The sequence below is a fragment of the Manduca sexta genome, chromosome 23 (assembly GCF_014839805.1).
Source record: "Manduca sexta isolate Smith_Timp_Sample1 chromosome 23, JHU_Msex_v1.0, whole genome shotgun sequence".
In the NCBI taxonomy this organism is placed as follows: Eukaryota; Metazoa; Arthropoda; class Insecta; order Lepidoptera; family Sphingidae; genus Manduca; species Manduca sexta.
Window position 1 is genome coordinate 12,515,234 of NC_051137.1, and position 23,911 is coordinate 12,539,144.

The 23,911-nt window shown below is 34.9% G+C and overlaps 1 protein-coding gene across 1 annotated transcript in view; it reads left to right on the forward strand.

Moving 5' to 3' along the window:
- Positions 1-1,780: 1,780 nt before the first annotated feature.
- Positions 1,781-23,911, forward strand: part of LOC115456306 (protein Wnt-10b) — a 31,919-nt gene continuing 9,788 nt past the window's right edge. The window contains exons 1-3 of the mRNA XM_030185323.2: positions 1,781-2,386; positions 10,803-11,050; positions 22,712-23,001. Of these exons, the coding sequence (XP_030041183.2) occupies positions 2,292-2,386; positions 10,803-11,050; positions 22,712-23,001 (633 nt within the window). The 5' untranslated portion in view covers positions 1,781-2,291. The remainder of the gene's footprint in view (positions 2,387-10,802; positions 11,051-22,711; positions 23,002-23,911) is intronic.

The following is a 23,911-nucleotide window of genomic DNA, read 5'->3' on the forward strand; positions in this document are numbered from 1 at the left end:
ACACATATTAATAATAATATAGGTAATTATATTCCTATAGATTAGTATTATATAGATAGTAAACTTTTGAAATAGTTACTTATACAATGATCACTCAGTCACTGTCTTTCTGGATTAATGTTCATCACGTTGTGAAATTAATATATGTTTTGTTCAATTCAATAAAATATGGAATTTGAACGGAGTTCTTCATCGCAGGTCTTGTTTCTTATGGATCCCCTTATTGTCAAAGTAACAAGGCCCAAGAATAATAATATCAGATATATAACACGCCATGAATTAAGCTGTTACGGCTTTAATAATTTCAGATATGAATATAAAGAGGTTTTGTCTTTAACATAAAATATAAAGCAGAGGGTGATACAAATAAAGAAGCTATGACACAATGGACCCAGGTTTAATTCTTGACTTTATTCCTACTATTTTTATAGTATAATATAATTATATTTTATATAAAATAAATAAAGAAGTCTATATTGATATTTTAAAATGTTTACAATAAACTACAATATAGTTGATTCTTTATTATAGACGATCGACTTTGTCCTTTGACATAGGCCAACTCTAAAGATGTTAGTCTCTTTCTGCCTCTGATTAAAATCCTCATCCATTAGAGACCAGCAATTTTTTGAAGGTCGTCTTCCCAACCTTTAGTTTGTCTTTGTTTCTTTCGCCATCTCTAGAGAACTTTGATATTATTTTATTCGATTTCATTTTATTTATATGACCGTATGTAAACGACCTGTTCATCGCCATTTATCATCTTATATTTTATATTAAGAGTCTCAAAATAGACATCATAACAGTGTCAGGAAACAATAATATAAAAAGTGATAATCTATATATTTAAAAATAATCCCTATTTCCCTTGGTCACGCCATCACGCGTGAACGGCTGGACCGATTTCACTAATTTTTTTTTTGTTGTGTTTGTTATTGTCAGGAGAAGGTTCTTATGAAAGAAAAAATTCAAAAAATTGCGCGGAAATATAGAAAATTTAAGAAAACAATATTAAATTTACATAACTGTCAGTGATCGACAGAATGCGCGCGTGCATACATAGTTAAGACAAGACGTCTGTCGGGTCAGCTAGTTTATTATAATTACGCTAGTTAATCTTATATTTTATTTAAATTATTTTATATTTTATTCATAGAATTATAAACGTAAAAAATCAATTTTATTGTCAATGGTTTAGCATGCGCGCGCCCATACCATCCCTAATAAGGGTTAGATGTCACCCTCATTGTTATGGACATGCGGATAACAACCCTCTCCATTACTTAATTCTTTATTACATCGGGTTGATGATATCACGTGGATATTATTTTTTTTATATTAATGGTACATTCAACGATCATTTTGGTGGGACTATGTAGGGTTATATATGATAACTGCAAGAAGTTTGTTTCGTTGGTTTTATAAAACTTCTTATAACACATAATAAGTTAAATGTTATATATACATGATTGAAATAATATATTGAATGTTTTGTTTGTTGAGCTCTAAGTATAGGGTATTAAAAAACAAAACTGTAAATCAATGATTTATGTGTTGTTATACTGGCATACATGATTTGAAGATTATTTCAAAACAAATTAAAAATTTTATATACAAAGTTTGAAATTCGAACCCGCAGATAATACCAAGTATGAGTCAGTAAAACCCTTAAATCAACGTTTTGTTTCCCATGAGCGGGCACACGCGTGGGGCGACGTTATGTAGGTAGGGACCGCATCCATCGTGCCACTGTCAAACGAGACCTCATTGTGTACACACGGCCGCCTATTCCCAATAAAAATCAAAACTGTGTCGAAGTGGAATTATACACGTAAACAAGGATAATGAGCGAGTAGGTGGGGCCGTGTTGAAGACGCCCCTCTAGTTTTTTTCTCGACGTCTGGGCGGCGCGAAGAGAACGCCTCGCGTCCCACGCGCTCAACGCACCGACATGCGCGCCCGAACGCGCTCTCTACACGAGCCGACGGCATCGCGCCGACGGATCGCCCACTAACACGTAAACAAAAACGGCGGAAATGCAAAAAACCTTGCGCGGCATACGGCCATATATTCCATAATTCAACACGGAAAACTATCCCTCATTCCCTTCTTCACAAAGGACACGATTAAAAAAGTATTTATCTACACCCATTATTAAACACATTTTTTGCAACCAATTGGATGTGTTTACGGTGTTCCAAATTCAAAGTGCGTAGTGTCGAAATTTGAAAGTTGATATTAAAGTGATAAGTTAAAATGAGCCCGCGCAAAGATAAATTAGTGTTGCCAACATGAAAAAGCAAGTTTTTGTTGCGGAATACAGAATGCCAAAGACATTTCATGCATCCTTAATTTTCTCACTGTTTCTTTTGTTCACTATGGCAAGGTAAGTGACTTTTGTACATCATTAATACAGTAAATTACTTAGATAATAAAAAGCAGTGACATGCAAAATGATTGTAATTATAATAATAATTTACACGTCAATGTTATTGAATCATACAAACGATTCTACAAGACATAAAATTTTGTAAAAAAGGTACGACAACTTTACAAAAAAAATGTAACAACAACTTATAGTTTATACAGAACGTATATGGTGATAAATTGAAACATGAATGCCAAAGGTGCTTTCTAATGAATTAATAATATTTTTAAATCATAATATCAAGGACCTGACCTGACAAACTGACCCTATCCACACATTATGTATATTTATGTTATGTAACAAGACACATAACAACAAACATATATTAACTGTAACAAAATTATGAACAAATGCCTGAATAATAATTCTTATTGCAATCGCGATCAATACATAGTTTTCTGCAATGTAGAGTCCTTACTCGACGTATTCAAAAATATATTTTTTGCATGAACTGCTTAAACGTTAGTTAATTTTTTCACTTAAAATGAACTATCGAAAAATCTAACCTAAAATTATCCAATAAAACATTAACATCGCCTAACCAAACTACATCAAAACAAATGTAAAGCTGATGCTTGTTTGTTTCACAATGACGCGTCAACAAGGCGACAATTATGGAACAATTAGGGGCGGTGTTGAATACGAAATGAAATCGTCACGACCCCAATCATGCAAAACGGATGTAAGTAGACCGCGTTAGTGAACGGTGCATGATGTATGTATGATACTTTGCTAATTGGGGGTGAAAGAGAATCAAGAAAGTATTTGTACGTACACTAATCCAAACTATTATGGAGAGGTACATTTTTTCTTGTAATGAAAAAACTCTAGCTACTTGCCTAAATAAGGGCGGTCGGGAGAAGGGGGAGTTGATTAAAAAAAAAATACATTTTTTGTATATTATAATAATAGAGTAATAAACTTTGAAATAGTCTTTGAAGGTAGGTCTTTTTGTGTGGAGTACTCTCTGGAACTTTCGAAAGACGTCTGTTTTATTTTAAGTTAATTACTTTTATACAATTCTATTTTATCTGCAGCACTGATTACAATTTTTGGACACTGTACATAAGAACCTTCAAATAGAGTCATAAACTTATTGAACATAAATAGGATTTTCAAATAGTTTATATTCATCAAAATATTGATCTGAGTATCAATTACATTTTTATGAAATAATCACACGAGTATTTTAGACCCTATCACAAAAATTGAACAAACTAATATCAACAATTAAACATATGAACCGAAAACCGAACGTTAAACATACTGCCAGCGAATAATGAATGTTAATGAATGCAAATTTAAAAGGTGTCAATCGTCGGGCCCACCCAATAGAGACGATATTTACTTGCGCATGTTAATGCGGACGATATGCCACCGCACGATAATCGCCCTGTTTGCTTGATTGATATTCCACGCGGAGTTAGGTCATACTGGATCTTAATTGCATTGTAATTTATATGTCTTGAGGATTGGCTATTGTTTACTTTATAATTTATTATATAAGGCATAGAAAACGTAGACATACTGCCAATTGAGTGTTATTAGTTAATATTTTTGTTAGAAATTTGAATATAGCAACGCACGTAGGAGGTTAATTTGAAAATTAAAATACATCTAATTCGAGACGCATTTTACTGTAAATATATGTCAAAAAATACTGTAAAATACTCACATAATGCAACAGGTCTAACATAAAAAGTAAAACAACAAATCACGCACATCCGGTCACATCATTAGGTACCTTCTATTTCGGACTGATACAAAATATTTAGTACACAATACATACATTGAATCCCATATTTAAGAATACGGAGTAGAGTTTCAAATATAAAGTCCCTCAGTTAACCATAGTTTTAATCCGTAACTTGGTTATTCAATAAATCTAGTTATACTCAAAATTTCACTACACTGTCATCTAATGTATCAAGTATTACTTAACAATAAGCACCATGTTATACAAATGGATTTCCAGATATTTCTAATTCCATGATTTATAATCACGTAGTGAATTATTCACAATCACATCAATTACAATAAGCCTCTAGGAGTAAATAAATTTCCATTCTATGTAAATGAAGTGTGTATGGCGGCGGCCCTAATCGATTGCAATTAAATGCAAGTACAGACTTTAACTGGACAGGATTTATTACGTCTTGCTAATGTCTTAAACTTTGATCTTTATTATTAGTATTTTAAATTTAAGTATTATTGTAGCTAGTGTAACTACTGGACATAATGAGACTTAACATCCCATGTCTCAGGATGTCGAGCGCAGTGGAATACCAAACAATACTTTATTATTAGTATTTTAAATTTAAGTATTATTGTAGCCAGTGTAACTACTGGACATAATGAGACTTAACATCTCTCGTCTCAGAATGGCGAGCGCAGTGGAATACTAAACAATACTTTGTAATTCAAGGTTTTGGGTGGTGTTTCTACTGTTTTTGGGCGGTCATATGACGTATCCCTTACCATCAGGCGAACGGCAAGCTCCTCTTGTCATTTAAAACAATAAAAAAAATTATTTTAAATCATAGTGCAAAACATTAAAAATTCTGTTTTAATCAAATAGAAATCTTTACAATTGTACCGAGTCTTGCTTTGAAATTTTGTTATAAATTAATGCGGTTATCTTAAAATTAAGTTAAGCAAAGGCTTTTTCTGATGTAAATAGCTATATAACTGCTATATTTAAGTTCTGCTTATATTTAAGATGTTTTAACCATGTTAGAATAAAAATAATAAAACTTTGACGAAAAATTCAAGATTAAAGCAACTTTACGTCTCCGTAATATAAAAGAAAATACTACACGTTCAATTAAGATTAAACAATATCGCAAACATATTAACACTTATCGAACTAATTACATTTGCTACTCTTTTTTTAATTTATTAACTAAAAAGTTCTTGGTCTTTTGTTAATTTCTTCGAACATTCATACCTGCCACTAACTACAAAACATGGACATACTTTTGTATATTTTTCAAACCCACTAAATAGATTCCTAGGCTCCTCCCTTGATCATCTACATTAAGTGCTGTCATACTGTTTTACATAATAAAATTTCTACGAATAAATAAGTTCAAAAAAAGAATGAAATCATTATCAACGTTTTTATATATTTATACATAATACGTGTATGATGAATTTAATATAAAAACACTAGAAAGTGAGAATATAAAAAATATGCCGCAAATGGTTTCTGATAGCGAAAGAATACCGCACTATACTTTAAAGAATATGCAACAAATAATACTGGTAAATGCTTTATCTCAGCTTTTTCATAGTTTTAATACAAATAGGTATAAAGTACGTATACACAATGTTAGTACACGGAATTTCAATCAAGCTCCCAGCATTGCTATAGAATTAGTGCTTATATGGATTAAAGCACGTTCAACTTTAGACCTTAAACTGTACAGCTAAGGTTACATTTAGACGAGCGCATAACAGATGATACGATATTCCACTGAGGAGTTAGAGAAGAGAAAAGTATTTGCAGAATTGTCGGCACGCAGAGAGAAACAACGCAAGTAGTTGTAATTTGTATTGAAATAACTTTTCTGAATGTTTATCCGTAACGTTTCATCAGCAGGCAGCGGCCGCGGATTTATTATTTTTTACCATAGCCAGTATTAAAGTACGAAATTATTGTTTTTATGCGTTCAAGTGGTATTTTTAAAGCAATTATAAAGTTTGCGTCTGCTTTTAATTGGATCACAGGGGTTTAACGACTCGAAGTAGTTGTTTTTTTTGTTTCGCGTTCCACTAATCTCCGGTCCGTATTACATATTTAATCGTCACTGTAACGATCGAGACGAATCTTTTTTGAAATATTCAACTTGCTTTTTTGTTCTTTAAATGTCGCACTCTATAAGAATATTTATTGCCATTAATTATACGGGGAATAATTTGAAAAAAGAATGCAGGAAGTTTAGTTTGATTTTATATTATTTAAGTGCATGTTATGTATTAGATAATTTTGAGGGTATGTGAAGTGTAATAATCCGTATTAGGCCAGCATGGTGGACGAAGACCCAATCCCTCTCAGTAGTAGAGGAGGCTCGTTCGTTAAATTTAATATGACGAAATTTTAAAGGCAGAAATATCCATGATTATTAATTATTTTTACGTTTTTCTTTCAACTGCGAGAACTAATCACTAACTAGACGTGAATTTAAATTCTTTACTTGCCAATACTTGTTTAGTTACCCAGATTAAAGGTGAAAATGTATGAAAATGGACCTTGAGGTATCGCCTTAACTACATAAATCAAAGAGAGTGACATCTGAGAAGAAACAGAAATGGCGATTCCAATTAAAGCAACAGCTACACAACCCTTTAATAACGCACGACCGTGGGAAGGCCCGCGATAACTCACAGTTATGTAAAGACGGAAAACAGTGTTTAACTTTTGTTACGATTGTTTTAGCGTTCCTCGTTGCGGGTATGTGGAGCGGATGATGTTTAAAGTTGTTTCGTTCATTCTTTAGGGTTTTTTGTGCAATGACCGTTATAGGGTTAAATGTCTGTTTTGTGTTCGAATTTCAAAGTATAAGGATTTTTCAAATTAAATTCTAGAATGTAATTTTAAGAGGCGCTGGTAATTGTGGTTATGAGAAAAGGAATTTATATTGAATATATTTTTTTATGTATTAAATAGACATTTTCGTAGATCCTTATTCATCTTAGATATGACAATTTTCTTGATATTCATTAACTTCTTGGTAAAAGTAATTAACTCAAGAAAAAGAAGGTCTCTACCATTTGTTTTTGATATCCTTATTCAGATTATACGTTGAACGACTTTCTTAGCGTTTCATATTTGTAGAAATTGACGTGGTATCCTCGTAAGAAGTTTCCAGAAAGACAAAGTACCTTAATCATTTGAATGTCATTGTACACAGTCATATATCTGATTACAAAGGAAGTCAAACAATTCGTGGAAACCTTTAAAGGTATGAGATTTATTATTGACATTCAGGTTATTAACCCCGTACAAGGTGGTGAAAGCCCACAGAACTGTTAAGAAAACTTCGTTTCGTTCTTGACATTCAAAATGCCCATACGAGTGATAAGAAATGTATATTTGAACAATGTTAAATAGAATAGGTCTGTGGCGCGCCTTAAATTACAAGTACCGGCTTAAGGGCAAGACTAATTGTTTTCTGCTTATTTTTTTAATTGGAAAAATAAACAATTATACATTACAAATATGTATACAGTAAGATATAAAAGTAAAGGCATACACAATCAATTTCAAAAAATCTTTATGTGATTTTATTTAATACGATTTAACAAACGCTGTATATTTATGCAGCACGTGAATATTAATATCTAATATAGTAATCTTATAATAGGTTACCAAGTCACCATTTATATAAGCAAAGCATGCTAGTATTTTAATTTATAAGCAGATATAAAAATAGTGACTAGAGATTTGTACCTAAAGTACCTCTGAATAAAATGTTATTATCGTATATTTATTCATTTATTTAATAACACTGACGTACAACAACACATAATTAATTACAGTAACAATGTAAGTAGTATTCTAAAGCTAAATGTCGTTACAATATAAGGCATACACGACAAGCATAAAAGTACCAACAACTGGACTAAATTAGCAAAACAAAATAAAACAATATGAATAGTGCGTTAAAACAAAAAAGTAAATATATTTCAATGATTTAGTTTTTTATAGATAGGGTGTATTATTTAAACTAAACAATGTTTTACATCACCATCTACAGACAGTGACATTTTGATGAAATATAAAAAACATTAAAAAAAAACTAAATAACATTTTTGGACCCCGAACACGAGTCCACTGCGACTTAAAACAAAGGTGTAGATATTTAAGACATAAACGTGTACAGGAAGTGTTAGAGATAAAAAAATACGCGTCTCGTCACGTCTGCATCAGATGGACGCGGCGATGGCACAGATGTGAACACACCTTTATCTCGGTACTAAAATAAACGTGAGGTTACACGAGCAGACGTTTATGATTCGCTGGGAAATAAGGGTGGTACATAATGAAGTAAAATATAGTCACTGTCATCGATATATACAAAATACTAGATTTGGCCTTCCGAACATTCACTGTTTTCAACTGAATTGAACTGAAATCTATTCAAACTATAGTATGGTCAATATTAACTGATGATTGATGGTTGTGTATAGATTGGCGCTCCTAATATAAGATGTCGATTCTAAGTGTAAACCGGGATTTAAATAAAAAATATTAGTCAAATAAGTAAAATTATTTGATGTTCAAATGAATGAATAAGTTATAACAGTGACGTTTTGGTTGCCATTTTAGTTCAGATTTTGAACAAATAGTTTATATGGATGTTCGTGTCTATAAAATATAGGTCAATGGTCATAGTTGTAAACGTTATGAAAAATTAATAGCAGAGATTAGGAAGCGAATAGGTAAAGCTGAACATCATAGACACGCGCACCCCTTTTTTAACCATAGGGGTAGGCAGAGGCGCTACTGGTACACCCACTTTTCGCAGTGCGTTTTCCGTCCCATGATATGAAGAGGCGAGACTGTTGCCACATTACTCCCAAATTCCAGACTCTGTATTAATACTGAGTAGAAAAACCCAATATCACTTTGCCCGACTTGGGGATTGAACCCTAGACCACAGCGATGCAGTCGTACCGTAATAAAACTACACCACCGAATCATATATTAATTTATATACTCAAACAATAATTTAACGAGATGAATCTATTTTATCACACGGTACAACGCTGGTTTTGTCGATCAAGTTACAACATCCTTAATGCTCCATAGCAGAAAGTGCGTGTAAAATTTGGAAAATTACTGACAAATCCTTTGTAGTTAGATGGCTATAAGAGCTTTACTTTATATTATTTGCATTGTTGCAAATCGTCACGTATCCGAGAGACCTCACCTTACATAACTGTAGTTACTTCAAATCTGAAAATTACTTACAAACAAGGGCGTCGCCAAGGGGGGGCAGGGAGGAGCACTTGCCCTTCTCTAGAGGTTCTAAAACTCGAATGAATTCAACAATTCCCTTCCTAATATTCCGTACGCTCAATTACGCTGTGCTCTATGTTATTGTTAAAACGCGAGAAGGTGAGCAGGGGAGGAACATATGCTCTTGATTTTACCAACAATTCATACTTTTCCCATTCTTCATATAAACTTGCTACACCCCCCCCCCTCCCCTGGTCCATCGACTGGCGACGCTCTTGCTTACAAACTATCAATAAACGAGACCATACAGTTCACAAAATAATATAACTAAATAAGAAAAGAACAAAACAAATTATCTCATCTATAAAATATTCGAAACGTGCCAGATACCATCTTATTTTGGTATAAATTAATTATGACGACATTAATTATTGTAAGAAGCGCCCAATTAGTGGCCAATATTTTTAGAAAATGTTAACATAAGTGACGTAATCTTTAACGACGGCAGTTTATTTATTGGCTGGACGAGCTGTAAATTTTGTTCTGATTTGATATCGTTAAGTCAAATCGTAATGTTGGTAGGACATGTTGGACACATAATTAAAATTACTGTCCTCGTGGTATGCAACTGGTATGAAAGGACAAAATCTTTAAAAGTTACATGCGTTTGTGAACTGATAAAATACACACACATATACAACATCACGCATTTATACCTGAAGGAGTATGCAAAGGCGCAACTGGAGCACCCACTTTTCACCAATTGTGTTCCGTCCCATGATGTGATAGGGGGCGAGCCTATCGCCATATCGGGCACAAATTTCAGTCTCCGGGCTGATATTGAGCAGAAAAAGCCAAATATCACTTTGCCCGACCCGGGATTCGAACCCAGGACCTCAGAGCACTGTCGTACCGCGCATTTAGTACAACTACGCCACCGAGGCAGGCAAACTGATAAAATAATTTAGTTAAATATAATTCCTTATAAAGGTCTGGAGATTGATAACCGCCATCGTTGTAATTGCAAGGACTATCTTGTTATTTTTATGTATAAACTAGCTTTTGCTCGCAACTTCGACCGTATAAAATGTTGTCCGGATAATAGTCCTGCTTTATATTTCCCTGATATAAAAAGTAGCCTATAGTACTCTGGAGTAATGTAGCTTCCTATTAGTGAAAATAATCAAAATCGGTTTAGTAGTTCCTAAGATTAGCACGTTCAAACAATCAAACAATGTCATCTGCTTTATATATTAGGATAGATATAGAACTTTCTGAAGTTTATAATCATTTTAGTTCAGAAAAAAATCAAGTTAATCGATTACGTCATCACGCACAAAAACCAAAGAAAACGCTCTAATTTCGTAATTTTAAAATATCAGTGCAAAATCTTCTTCTTTTTTTACCCAGCTCAAGAGACAACATGCTGCCAAGCCATTTACAACTGAACTCGGCTCTTACCTGCCGCCTGGTCGGAGGACTGACCAGGGACCAGAGAGCTATCTGCTACGACTCTCCCGACGCTGCTGCTATAGCTTTCGAGGGTCTACAGTTAGCGGTCAAGGAGTGCCAGCACCAATTTAGGTGGCATCGATGGAACTGTTCAAGCCTGAACGTGAAAAGCAGTAATCCTCATGCTAGCGCCATTATGAGGCGAGGTAAGATTGGTTTAACCTATATCAAAGCCAGCAAAATAATATCCTGATGAAAATTTATGACGGTCTACGAACAAAGCCAAATCATAAATACTGAAGTTCCGTAGATATTTTAATATATTAGGTATTAAAAGAAAGTGTTGCTCAACGACAGGGTGCAGGTACATAGGTTCCACTGGATTAATAATAATATATAGTAATATCAGCTCTGTATATATATACTGTACCAGTGCTGGGCACGGGCTTCCTCTGCTACTGAAAAGGATTGGGCCTTAGTCCACCACGCTGGCCTAATGAGGATTGGTAAACTTCACACACCCTCAAAATTCTTATAGAGAATTTGTCAAGTATGCAGGTTTCTTCAGGATGTTATCCTCCACCGTTAAAGCAAGTGGTAATTCACAAATAATACACACATAGTTTGTCAAAAGTCAGAGATGTGTGCCCTTGGCTTTAAAACCTAAATGGCAATAGCCTAGTTGGGTATGGAACGGACTGCCGAGAACCACATTACAGTACAAAATTACGTCAGGCCCAGAAGAAACTTATATCATCGGTATTGTTTTACTATTTTTAATATAAAAAGCCTTCTATTTACCTACTTGTATAGCTATCTTCTTACTAAAAATCAATAAACCCGTCCTAAACTTATTAGTGGCGTAGTTTCAAATAGCATTAATTTTGGGAAAATTAACAAAACCCATTTTGAGCCCATTTTAACCAACGTCAAGATTACACTAATTAACGTAACGCGAACGAACTATCAATTAGTGCACGCTCGGTAAATTACAAACATCAATTTAATTGGATGTTGGTTAAGGTTTTTGGAAAATTGTTGAATGAAGCTGTTTCATAATTTTATGTGAATGGGTGTGATACGACCTTACCGTCGTGTGTACATAAGTGAAGAATTTAATTAATAATTAATATAGCACAACATATATTTTGTCTGCTTCATGATCTTATTTATGTAATACGTTCTAAATTTATTGGCAATACAAACTTATTTTTATTAAGAACATATTTCTTGCCAGTTAGTGGAATCGTCTCACTTGTAACTAATAATTCGCAGATTTAATAACCACTTAAAACAAGATTATTTGCCTCGATGGAAACAAATTTTCTTTCATTATCTATCATTACCTTAACCAAAGGTAATTGCATAATCCATCGTCAAAATTCCATAGTTTATAGCTAACGATTACTAAAGTATGTAAACACTGGTGACAAATCGCGCAAAGCCTCTAGCCAGGGCTGCATTCGATTAAGTTGTCAGACCGACCTCACACTGACTACTTACGTAGCACATAAAAATCATTGTTACACATATAAAACCATCAAAAAGACAATAAACAAGTTTATTTATTAACAGGTGTAAGTAAAAGAGAACCAATACGACGAGATTATTTGAGACATGTAGGTGGTAGCAATCAGTGTCGATTAATGCCAAAACCAGTCCCGATACGTGTAATTCCACCAGATTTTATTTTTTATTATTACATTTTTCTTTTTATTGATATAAACGTAACTAAAATTTCAAACCAATCGCGATCAGCCATTACAATCCGAATTTATTACGATGAAAAATTATACACGCACATTAAGAGAGAGTCGGTTGAGCGGCGGCCGGCGAGTATTATGCATCGCGTTCTTGTATGTATTTACGGGGCGAGTCCAGCTTTATGTCTGTATCGGTGTGAAAAGGCTTTGTCGACCTCGTTTTTTCCACAATCATCGCACACGTTGACGTGGAAATTTACGAGCATGGAGGATGGGAGACAACAAATAATAAGATGGCTGGTGGCCAGGTGGGCCCCCGCACCCGCGCCCTGCGATTTCACGCTACGTGTGGGTCCGACCCCACCCCGCCGCGTCTCACCCCGCCCGCCTCACCAATTAATATTTTCACTTAAATTGCCTCGAGTCCTTTCAATTTGCTTGATTTTGTATTTGTATGCATCCGTAACACTCCCGTTTTACTAACATACTCGATAATGCCAGACAGTTAAGTGCTTTAAGCAATAAAGGGTTTCTCGTTTCCTGTAGGTTGAAGCTGGATATTAAAATGGACAATTTTTAATTACTATAAAAACAAGAAATTTATAAAAACGTTAACATAAATGTTTACTATGAAGGCACAAAAAATAAATACGATCCATAATCATGGATGATAAAACTTGTAATGTGCGAAGATTAAAGTTAAGGAGTTTACGTCCATTGTGTTCTTGACATTATTAGTATAGGTAATGCGGCGTATCGACACCTTCCGGCCCTTCAGCGACACGTCTGCGTTTAAATTGAAAAATTGTGAAAAAACAGCGTTACTAAACACTTAAACATCTTTCTTAACGTGGCCATTGTTGAGGCACCGGATTGAAACGGCCGACATGAGAATGAAACGAAAAAAAAAACAAGAACAAATCGAGAGGCTTTTAAATAGAATAATAGCGATCGATGATCGAAGAAGAAAGATAATAATGATTCGGGACCGTTGAATTTTTTGCCGGAACGTAGTCACATCGATGAAAGAGAACAGCGGACCGATGGCATTCTGGATAGATCAGGGCATTCGTTCCGCTTCCCCGAGATCCTCCACACGTCGTTAGCGCTCTTGTTGCGGGTGACGCTGGCACAATGCTGCAACATCACACCTAATGTCCATTGTTGGGCTAATGAGAGCATTGTAGGGAAACGTTTCGCCGGCCGGTAATAGTCGATGGTGAGCGAGATTAGCGCTGCGAGCGTGATGCGTGGTGCGCCTGCGCCGCGGCGTGAGAGAATGGCGCGCGACACCGACACCGGGGCAGCCAGGGTGGCGGACATGCGTCGATACAAATCTGACGGCGCGCGCGCACGTGACCAGAATCCACCAGCCGAATGTGTCATAAAAAAGTGACATTTATTGGCGTTTTATATCAACGACGTGTCCGCGTGTGACGGAGTGCCGGCGACAATGTTATGATGCTGCAAAAACACGATACGGTGGAACAACGCTTCTTATCTGACCGCATGTCGTGGGAATTCGGCGCGGCCCGCCGATCTGACATCTTTATTAACAATCATTTTTTGCGTGCTCTTTTATGAAAATGACAGAACGTATCACTAATTTGGTTGGACATTTTGACTGACGCGTCATAATATTAATGCTATTATTTGCGGCCGCGGTAGAGATAACCGCACAGCCACGAAAGCACGATGATAAAGCGCAATCATTGACCTAAAATAACAACGCTAAAAGGATTTAAAATAAAAACGGAACGTGTCGAAATGTCTCAGAGCGATGGCTCAACCCTCTAATGGTCGCGATAACATCATCCGCGGTGCGTTACCGAATCGTGCTCCTTCAGATGCCTCTAAACTGTGAGAAAAAAACACACAAAAAGGTCCCATAAAACATGGTTTTGTCCAAAGTTCCCAGTTTCAGACGTGACGCCGAGTGTTTTTTTGTTTCATCTTTATGTTCTCTGTCGGATTATGAGGCCGCTTTTAAGGGTTAATTAAATCGAGAAATATGTTGGTGATCTTGCGGAATTTAAAATAATGGTAAGTGTTAATGGAGCGATGATTCAACTAATTTTATATTTATTTTGAGAGTTATCTTTCTCTTATCTACAGATCGACTATAATTATGAAATCAATGAAATGAATGACTGATAAATTTCGTCTCCGTTAACCTTATATTATAGTTATAATAAGTGATACGTTTTCTAAATATTAGTGTACCATGACATAGAGATAAATTATTGATCAAAATAAAATATAACATATAGGACCTACGCTAGTAAATATAATATGTAATATATGTTCACAATCCAGTCCAAGAAATTATTTCTAGAACTACGCACCTCTTAACAAAAATTTTATACATCAAAATATCCAACCCTTTTACATTCAGCATAGTTTCGCATTCTCCTAATGAAAAGCATTACTATTGACCTTCGAGACATTTTAAACAATACTCAAACAAATGCATCCAAAGGTTGTCTAGATGTAATCGCTAATGGCGATAAGGCCGCCATTTGGAATTCTTGTTTCACTTAATCATCTATGCCTTAGGTGCACAATAAAGAGTTTAAAATAAATAATATAATAATAATATCAGCCCTGTATTATATACTGTCCCAATGTTGGCCACGGGCCTCCTCTACTACTGAGAGGGATTAGGCTTTAGTCCACAACGCTGGTCTAGTGCGGGTTGGTAGACTTCACACACCCTCGAAAATTCCTATAGAGAATTTCTCAGGTATACAGGTTTCCTCACAATGTTTTCCTTCACCGTTAAAGCAAGCGACAATTCACAAAGAATACACCCATATTTTTTTTGAAAATTCAGAGGTGAGTGCCCTTGGGATTTGAACCTGCGGACATTCGTCTCGGCAGTCCGTTCCACAACCAACTAGGCTATCGCCGGTTTTAAAATAAATAAGTCCCCATCAAACCTAATACACGGGTTGGATAAAGTCCCTGCTGACGTCACGGGCGGCTTATCGTCCCGTTTCGGTAATTAGCGATTCGAAACACACGATCCCTGTACCTCCAAGCTCGGCTTAATTGGCACAAAGCCCCTCCAAGCCACTGCCAAATTATTGATGAATATTTTATACATTAATATCGCACGTTGCCGGTCATTAAACTGTAACGGTGCATAATTGTTTTCGAAATAGGATTAAATAGTATTTTTATTTATTACTTTTTTTTATTATCTTGTAAATTATTTAAGCTTCTACGCGGGTTCAAATTTGTCAATTTTCTGATACGTAAATCATGTAACTTACTATTATAGGATTTTTAGATTCGAGCTCAGAATAATTACAATTAATCTAAGGATTTACGTGGTGGAAACAAGTGCGTTCAAATAAACAAGGAAACATAAATTTGTGATTCATGATAATAGTTCATCGTAATATTTCAATTGTAATAGTATAGATAATTTATTTATGAACGTTTTTTCAATCCTTATACACGAATTTTGTACACAACGAGGAAGTAAGGAGAGATCTTTGCATTATGTGTAAATTTATTGATTAATAATTAGGTGTATTTAATCAAGATACATTCTTTGATTTTTTTTCTAATATAATCTTCGTCTCTGATCGTTACTATTGTAAATCTTGAGCGAGAAGTCAATGACTTAAACTACGCATATTTGAATGAATGATAAATGAATGAAAAACAAGTTTCGATTCATGCCGTATTCCGTTAAAAATTACATTTATAATTAAATCCTTTTAGTAAGCGCTGGCAATGTATGCGAGTGATTCCTAATAACCTCACCAAAAAGTTGACTGGAGTTCATTCATTTTGGCGCCAGTTACACAAGCGACCCTGTTGGAAGCGAGAAGAGTCGTGAAAAACTGTTTTAAAAGTCACAGAGAGCAAAGTCGTAAATCACACGAGTTGTGTGCTGTTCTGTGTTGTGCGCATGCGCGAGACGGCGACGAGCGCTCGCGCATCAATAACAATGTTACTGGCTGATGTTATTGCGGGCGGAAAAAGTGACCACCGCCGGCGCTCCCCGGAAAAACTTATCTTTATGCGCATTCGATTAACTATAATGTCCGCCTTCTTTTTAAATAAAGAATTTCAAATGAAATGAAACGTTCAATGATGATTGAAATTTGTATTTACTTAAGCTGTGCCGTTTTTGTCGGTCGGCGCCGTCGCCTTATACGGCGAATGTGGATTTGCCAATTTAATCCAGCATTCGGAGAATCGGAGGTGGTGTACGCGACGCCGTGTCCCACTGACGGACGGGTATAAGTAATTAAATCCGACGTTACTTGTTTTTCCTCCAACACCGCAATTTTAAACGGCAAATGTAAGCAAAAATATTCAGCATCCCAAAACCCTCGCCGACCGATACTAATTAAATTATTTAAACAACAAACCACTTGATCACAATTAATTATGCGCCAACAGATAATGCGAACGCATATAATTGCGAAAGGTCCATTTCGCAAAATGTCATGCGCTTTTTTTGGCGACATGCAACAAAAATAATCGCATGTCATGCATTATTAAAACAAACATGTGGCAAAAACCGAAGGGACAAGTGTAAGGGAAGAATTTAAAATCTGTCACCCGTGCGCGATTCAAAACATTTCGTTGGAAAAAGTCCGTTCACGTATAATCGGAATTCATTAAAGTCGATTAAGGAATTCGGCACGGGTATCGGATGCGTTCGATAAACGACCTTATAGTCGACTAATTGGCGCAAATTGACACTAAAACGTGGGATGATGGTAATTAAAACACAAACACGGTCCTATACGGCGCGTTCAACCTGATAGATATTTTCGTGTTTGAATTTTAATCAAGTCGAATCCAAATAATTGTTTACCTCTAACGACAGGCGAGCCAAATCGATTCTAAGGTAATCAGTAAAGAGTGTGTGAACGGTTGTAATTGCAAATCGATAGAAACAGAAACATGTTGTATTGTCACCGTAACGGATCTTGAAGTAGTCGTGAAATATTGATTGTGACGGATTCATTTGATTTATGAAAAATAATCTATTTATTACATTCATTTCATTTATAAGAAAAAATGCAAACAAACTACAAATTGGATATCCCTATCCTCTCAGATATTATGTATTAATTTATACAAAACCTTTAACAGTTACACAACCTTTAGTTTGTGACATTTGAAAAAGGAACAAATCTTTGCAACGGTACAATAACTCGACGAGAGCACCGCTCCGTACCACGGAATCATCGAAATCGATCAATCGACCGAGTTATAAATCGCGACGTATCGATTCTATCGCATTTCGACGATCGACAAATATAAATTTGTCACTGGCCACTCGGAAAAAGCGAGTCCTGGCCGAGGACAGTTTATAAATAAACAATAACATGGCCCTATTTGGCCCGCACACAGTAACATACATCAGGGCGCCGTACACGATCCTTAGTGAAAAGCATAGCGTAGTGGCATATTTACAACATGCGACGTATTTGATCGGCTCTAGGATCGGATCTATGTGAGTACGTGAGTCGTGTTCCCTCAACGGCAAGCAATTTGAGTAGATGTTATTTTATAGAGCTTGCTTTTTAGTAATGAAAGTTCTATTTTGGTTAGTAAATCGATTAATCCACAAAACGGCTAAAATCGATGTTGTATAATTGAATAGTGTATTATTTCAGTTTATGCCGTCATCGTAGATACTTCAAAAAGATTTTTTCCACACTGGTGGCTTCAATCTCTAACCAGTTAATTATCATTTAATTGTACAAAATTATAAAAAAAGGTGCAGAAAATAATATTCAAAGAAAATACTTTAAATAATCAATTCCATTTTAATCATATAATATTCTACAATCAAGTGCGGAGAGAAACTATAAAATCATTACATCATTCCACGGTTCATAAAACAAGCAACATAAAAGTTAAAAGAGCCATTGATAATATCGTGAGAAATAAATGTACCTAAGATCACAAGTATGTATTAATTCATCCAAGCGATCACTTTAGCGAGATAATTCATGATTTATAACGATCATCGTTTTATGAAACATGAATCATCCTAAATCATTGCAGTTAGCCGGGTTTGATGACCTAACAAATATCTATTAAGATAGACTCTACATAATGACTGAAAATCAATTATCAATCATTTTGATTCAATAAATAGTAGAATAAGACAAATGAGTAATGTGCTTACGTCATCCGAAAGGATTTAACCAATTAATATCGATTACTCATTTTAATTTCGTTCGTAATGTTATCGAAATCGTGACTCCGTGGTAATATTTCTGTCTATAAAAATTACACTTAATTATTTGAAATGTGTGTGATTAAAACTATATTTAGATACGTGAGTTAGACGGCAAGGAGTGTACGTCTGGTAAGAAAATAAAAACGCCATTATTTTAATAAAGCATATCTGTGGACGTCAATTAAGCCACTACAGAACCGAGTGCCGCTAATCCGTGGAGATAAGGCATCGATCCTCGTATTAATCACTCAGTACAATCGAATTAATTTACTCGATTCGTTAGTATCGAGAGTTATCGATATGGTGCACGTCCGACTCGTGGGAGTTTGCTTTTGATTAATTATATTCTAATTATTGAATTTTAATGTCCTTATTTTCTTTTATATCCTTGTGGCGTCGTTACCCTATTTGTAGAGTTCGCACTCCTAGGTTCCAGTCTTGTGACCCATGCAATTTTAAATATTTGTTGTTAAAGTATTAGAAAAATGCTTAAGCTGCTGCAAATTATAATGAGTTACTCAACCAAAAGTAATTGATCAAAACTAAGTTACCAACACTCACAGCACAATATAAATCACGAAACGAAAATTATTAAAATCAACGCACATTCACAGAACAGCTCACGAATATCCGTCAATTAACAATTAAGTTTATCCATAAAACGTGGATACTACGCGACCGCGAACCCCGAGCAGGTGGCACCGCGGCTCGCCAACATAATTGCCCATTAAATCGAGACGGCTTTTAAAATAAGCCAAATGCCTATTCGGTATACAATGAAATAGCAAGGATAGCACATTATTAACCCTCAAGACATTACACACCAACACAATTAAAACTAACCAAGCAACAATCTGACCTAACTCAGATGCAAATTCCCTGTCACGCTATTTATGGTAAAAAGATTACATTGTGTGAGGGCAATAGCTTATCTTAACATCTAGCGAATGGATTCACCATTTAATTTATTGCAATAAAACAGATAAATGTTGGTTTGTGGACTTTCCGCGTTCCTGTAAATCGAAGCAAGCTTCTATGCGTATGATAAATACAGTGTGTCGATAGTATCGGAATGCCACCTCTACTATGCTCTTTGTGGATTTATTGTGACTAAAAAGTATTCAGTGAAGTGTTAATGGGCTCTGTAATCACGATCATGCTAAAAATCAAGTAACGATTTATGTTCTATATTGTTCCATTTCTGAATCATAAGGGGTCATTTTGTATCCGGCAACTTTCTTAAGCCTATATTTTTAATTATTCTGGTAACTTATAGAGAAAGCTTTACAACATTCAATTACTGTGTAAACTGAGTTACAAAGGAGCACATAGTAACTGCAATAAAATTGCACGTATGAAAATTATTTAAATAAAAGAGAATTTATTAAACACATAGACCTTTAATAATCAAAGAATTTAATACAAAAAATTCGTAATACCAACTTATTGCGTAACACCAAACCCGACGCATTTATTCTAGTAACACACCATGACTTCGAGAAACATACATTTCATAGCTCTAAATCACCATGGGACCTAGCAAAGGTAACTTGACTTGGAGACCACACACCGAATAAGGGAAATAAATAACCAGACCCAAGACCACTGATATTTACTTATCTGGATGCGTTTGCGCAGTCACGGACGATTTCCATTTAGCGTTCGATATACCGCAAATATATTCCCAATAGTACTTACGAGCAATTGTGGTATATGTAGGACCAATCCCAAATCACTATATACATCGCAATGTAGGAACAAACGCAAACATATTTGCAATAGTTTTGGTAAAAGATTTTCCGAGTATCAAAGACTTCATACACAGAAAATCATATCATGAGTTATGAATTATCGCTTGCTTAATGGTGAAAGAAAACATCGTGAGAAAACCTTCTTAAATGAGAAAATTTTCTATAAGAATTTTGAGGGTATGTGAAGTCTGCCAATCCGCACTACGCCAGTGTGGTGAGCTAAGGCCTAATCTCTCAGTAGTAGAGAAGGCTCGTACTCAGCAGTGGAACAGTATATAATACAGGGCTGATATTATTATAATAAAGACTTCAGACTCGTAGGACCAACCCCAAGTCACTGTCCCCACAACGCAAAATAAGGTTAGCAGTTGATTATTCTTCTGTCTTTACTAAGTATTTCGAAGCGTATAGATATTTCTCGCTTCTAAGGTCTTTTATATATCTACTTTTATTAAAATGTAACACAAATTCTTATACCTAATTAATATCAGTATTCAGGATATTTATCCTAAATATTAACATGCCCTAACAAAGAAAATTCGACTGAATTGTCCAAAACTACCTAAACATTAAAATCAAACGTTGTATTAAATGTTTATTAACTACGGTGATCCTTAACCGATTTCCAATATAGCGTGGAAATAGTCGAGACTAGCCTAATTGTTATAAATACAAAGAAACTAACGAAGCGTAACATTTATCTAACATGATATTTGTCTAGTTTAGGTTCGTTTCTCACGCTATTTGTTTCTTACCATGAAATGGTACGGAACCGATTTACAAAATACATAAGAATTATGTTTTTTAAATTGAGAATGGTCCATATTGAATCTGCATGAAATTCGGACGTAGATTAATTGTTTCCGAGAAAAATGAGTATTTGTAGCTGTTACACCCAATTGGTATTTCTCTATACTTAGCTATGTGTTAGAAATTTATTTAAAACTGTTAAAAACTAACAAGTCATTTTTTAATTTTAATTTGCCATTAATTCCTTCCGTGCCTTCTATTACAGCATTATTTTAATTATATAGTAATTGAACATATAATAATTACTAACGATGCTAATCTCACTTCCGAAGAGAAAAAATATCCAATCACGAGTGAATAAAATAAATTATATTCGTTGAATACTCATCAAAAACAACACGAGAATATTTTATAACATAAACAGACGTGTATTCATTCAATTTTATAACATCATAAATGTTGAAATTAATTTTATCACATCTATTTCGACTATAAAGGTTATGATCGCTGCTCTTGCTTATCTTCGACGACACAGCTCTATAATTTTTATGCAAAGGACAAACAGGCTCGCTGGACATCTTCCATATTCAAATACGTTATTTATTTCATTGCTAAGAGCTTACATGTTTCAATATCTTGTATTTTCTCATAGATTACATGGATTTGCTTAACAGGATCAAGCTGTGTCTGTGTGGTCCATCCGGCCGATAATATAAATTGAAACGAAATTGTTATATTTATATATATAAACAATTAATTGCTGCAAACGTTTAGCATAAAATCTTTAATGCTATAGGACGTGAGAGCTAACGGTTAGGCAGTAAAGCGTAAAATCGAACGAAATAATTAGCGGGTAGGAAAACGGAAGCATTACGGTAATGCATATTATTTAAGCGATAATATTGACTATGATTAAAGTTAACACACTATTGCTTTTAAATATGCAATTGGTTTTAATGTCTGACATTAATACTTATATCTAGTAAAAAAGGAGTGACGAATAAATTTAGGTGAACAAATAATTTCATTTAGATTAGGGACTGAATGTTGAGTTGCATAAAACAAAATGTATGAATCCATTGATTGATAATTATTAAGTTGATCATGTATCTTCTATACTATAATATATTAAGCTGAAAAGTTTGTTTGAACGCGTTAACCTCAGGAAGTATTAAACCGATATTGATTTTATTTCGCTCATAGGAAGCTACATTGCTCCTGCGGCTACTTCCAATAGGTCGATCTGGCAATCTTTGGGGGAGGCCCATGTTCAGCAATGGACATCCTGCGGCTGATGATGACGATTGCTTCTGATTGTTATAGGCTACTTTGTATCTCGAGCAAACATTTAACCCGAAAAACTTTTTCACGCGCACGGTTCTGCAAGCAAAAGTTGATCTTATATGTATTAAGTACATAGTGTTTTTTCTCTTTTTTTGTCAGGTTTCCGAGAGACGTCATTCCTATACGCGCTGACAGCGGCTGGAGTGGCTCATACTGTGGCCCGCGCTTGCGCACAGGGCCGGCTGTTGTCCTGTGGGTGTGACCCTCTCGGATACCGCGCTTCGCACGACCCTCGTGGCCGAGCGCGCGTCAACAAATGGGAGTGGAGCGGCTGTTCTCATAATCTAGCATTTGGGATAGAGTTTTCGAAGAAGTTTCTCGATGTCAGAGAACAAGTGGACGATCTGCAGTCAAAGATAAATGTCCATAACAATAATGCTGGAAGATCGGTGAGTGATTCAAATAGTTTTTGTAATTTTATAAACGTCATATTATTAAGTCAGACATGTGTGAATATACAATATCCTGTAATTTTCTAGAAGCCTGCTTTAAAATACTGGAAATAATGTTATTTTTGAAACATCGATAAGGCGAAATTTTTATAAATCTACAAATGATAGAAAATACATACATCTTAATAAAATGTGTCTCGACTCATTCAAAGCACATGATGACACGCAGTTCCTTTTTTAAATTGAATTCATTGGTTAGCTTATATCAATGCCAATACGTCTTAATTAACAAGTGATCAGACATGATGAAGATCTAAGTGTAGATGTGATGCTGTTAGACACTGAAAGTAAACATGCAGTGTTAAAAATGTACAAAAAAGTTTTAATGTATAGTTTTTTTTTATAATATCGAACTATATAATTATTATTTTTTAAATCATATATTATTTTCTTCTCGTCTTATCTTCTACCTTATTTTACTTTTTACTAATGTTATAAATGAAAAAACTTTGGGAAAACGTTTAGATGTTTGTTCGAAGTAAACCGCTGAACGGATTTTTTGATAAGATTTGGCGCAGAGAAAACCATGCCCTAGATTAACACGCAGTCTATATCTACTTATTATCCAGATAATTTGCTTTCGTGTGAAACATTTGAATTTTCATCTGATTTTTTGGTAGATTACGCAATTGATCGATTCAGTGATTCAGGGATTCGTATGGCGAGAAAGGCCTTTCACAGGCAAATCTGCGAGCAATACCTATTTTAATATAAATAAAATTTCATTACACCATAACTCTTACAACAATACGAAAACACTGATTACCTTATAAATCTTATAGCAAAAACAAAACAATACAAAGAGAAGAATGCCCAATTACCTTTGATGTGATTCACGCAAGTTTTG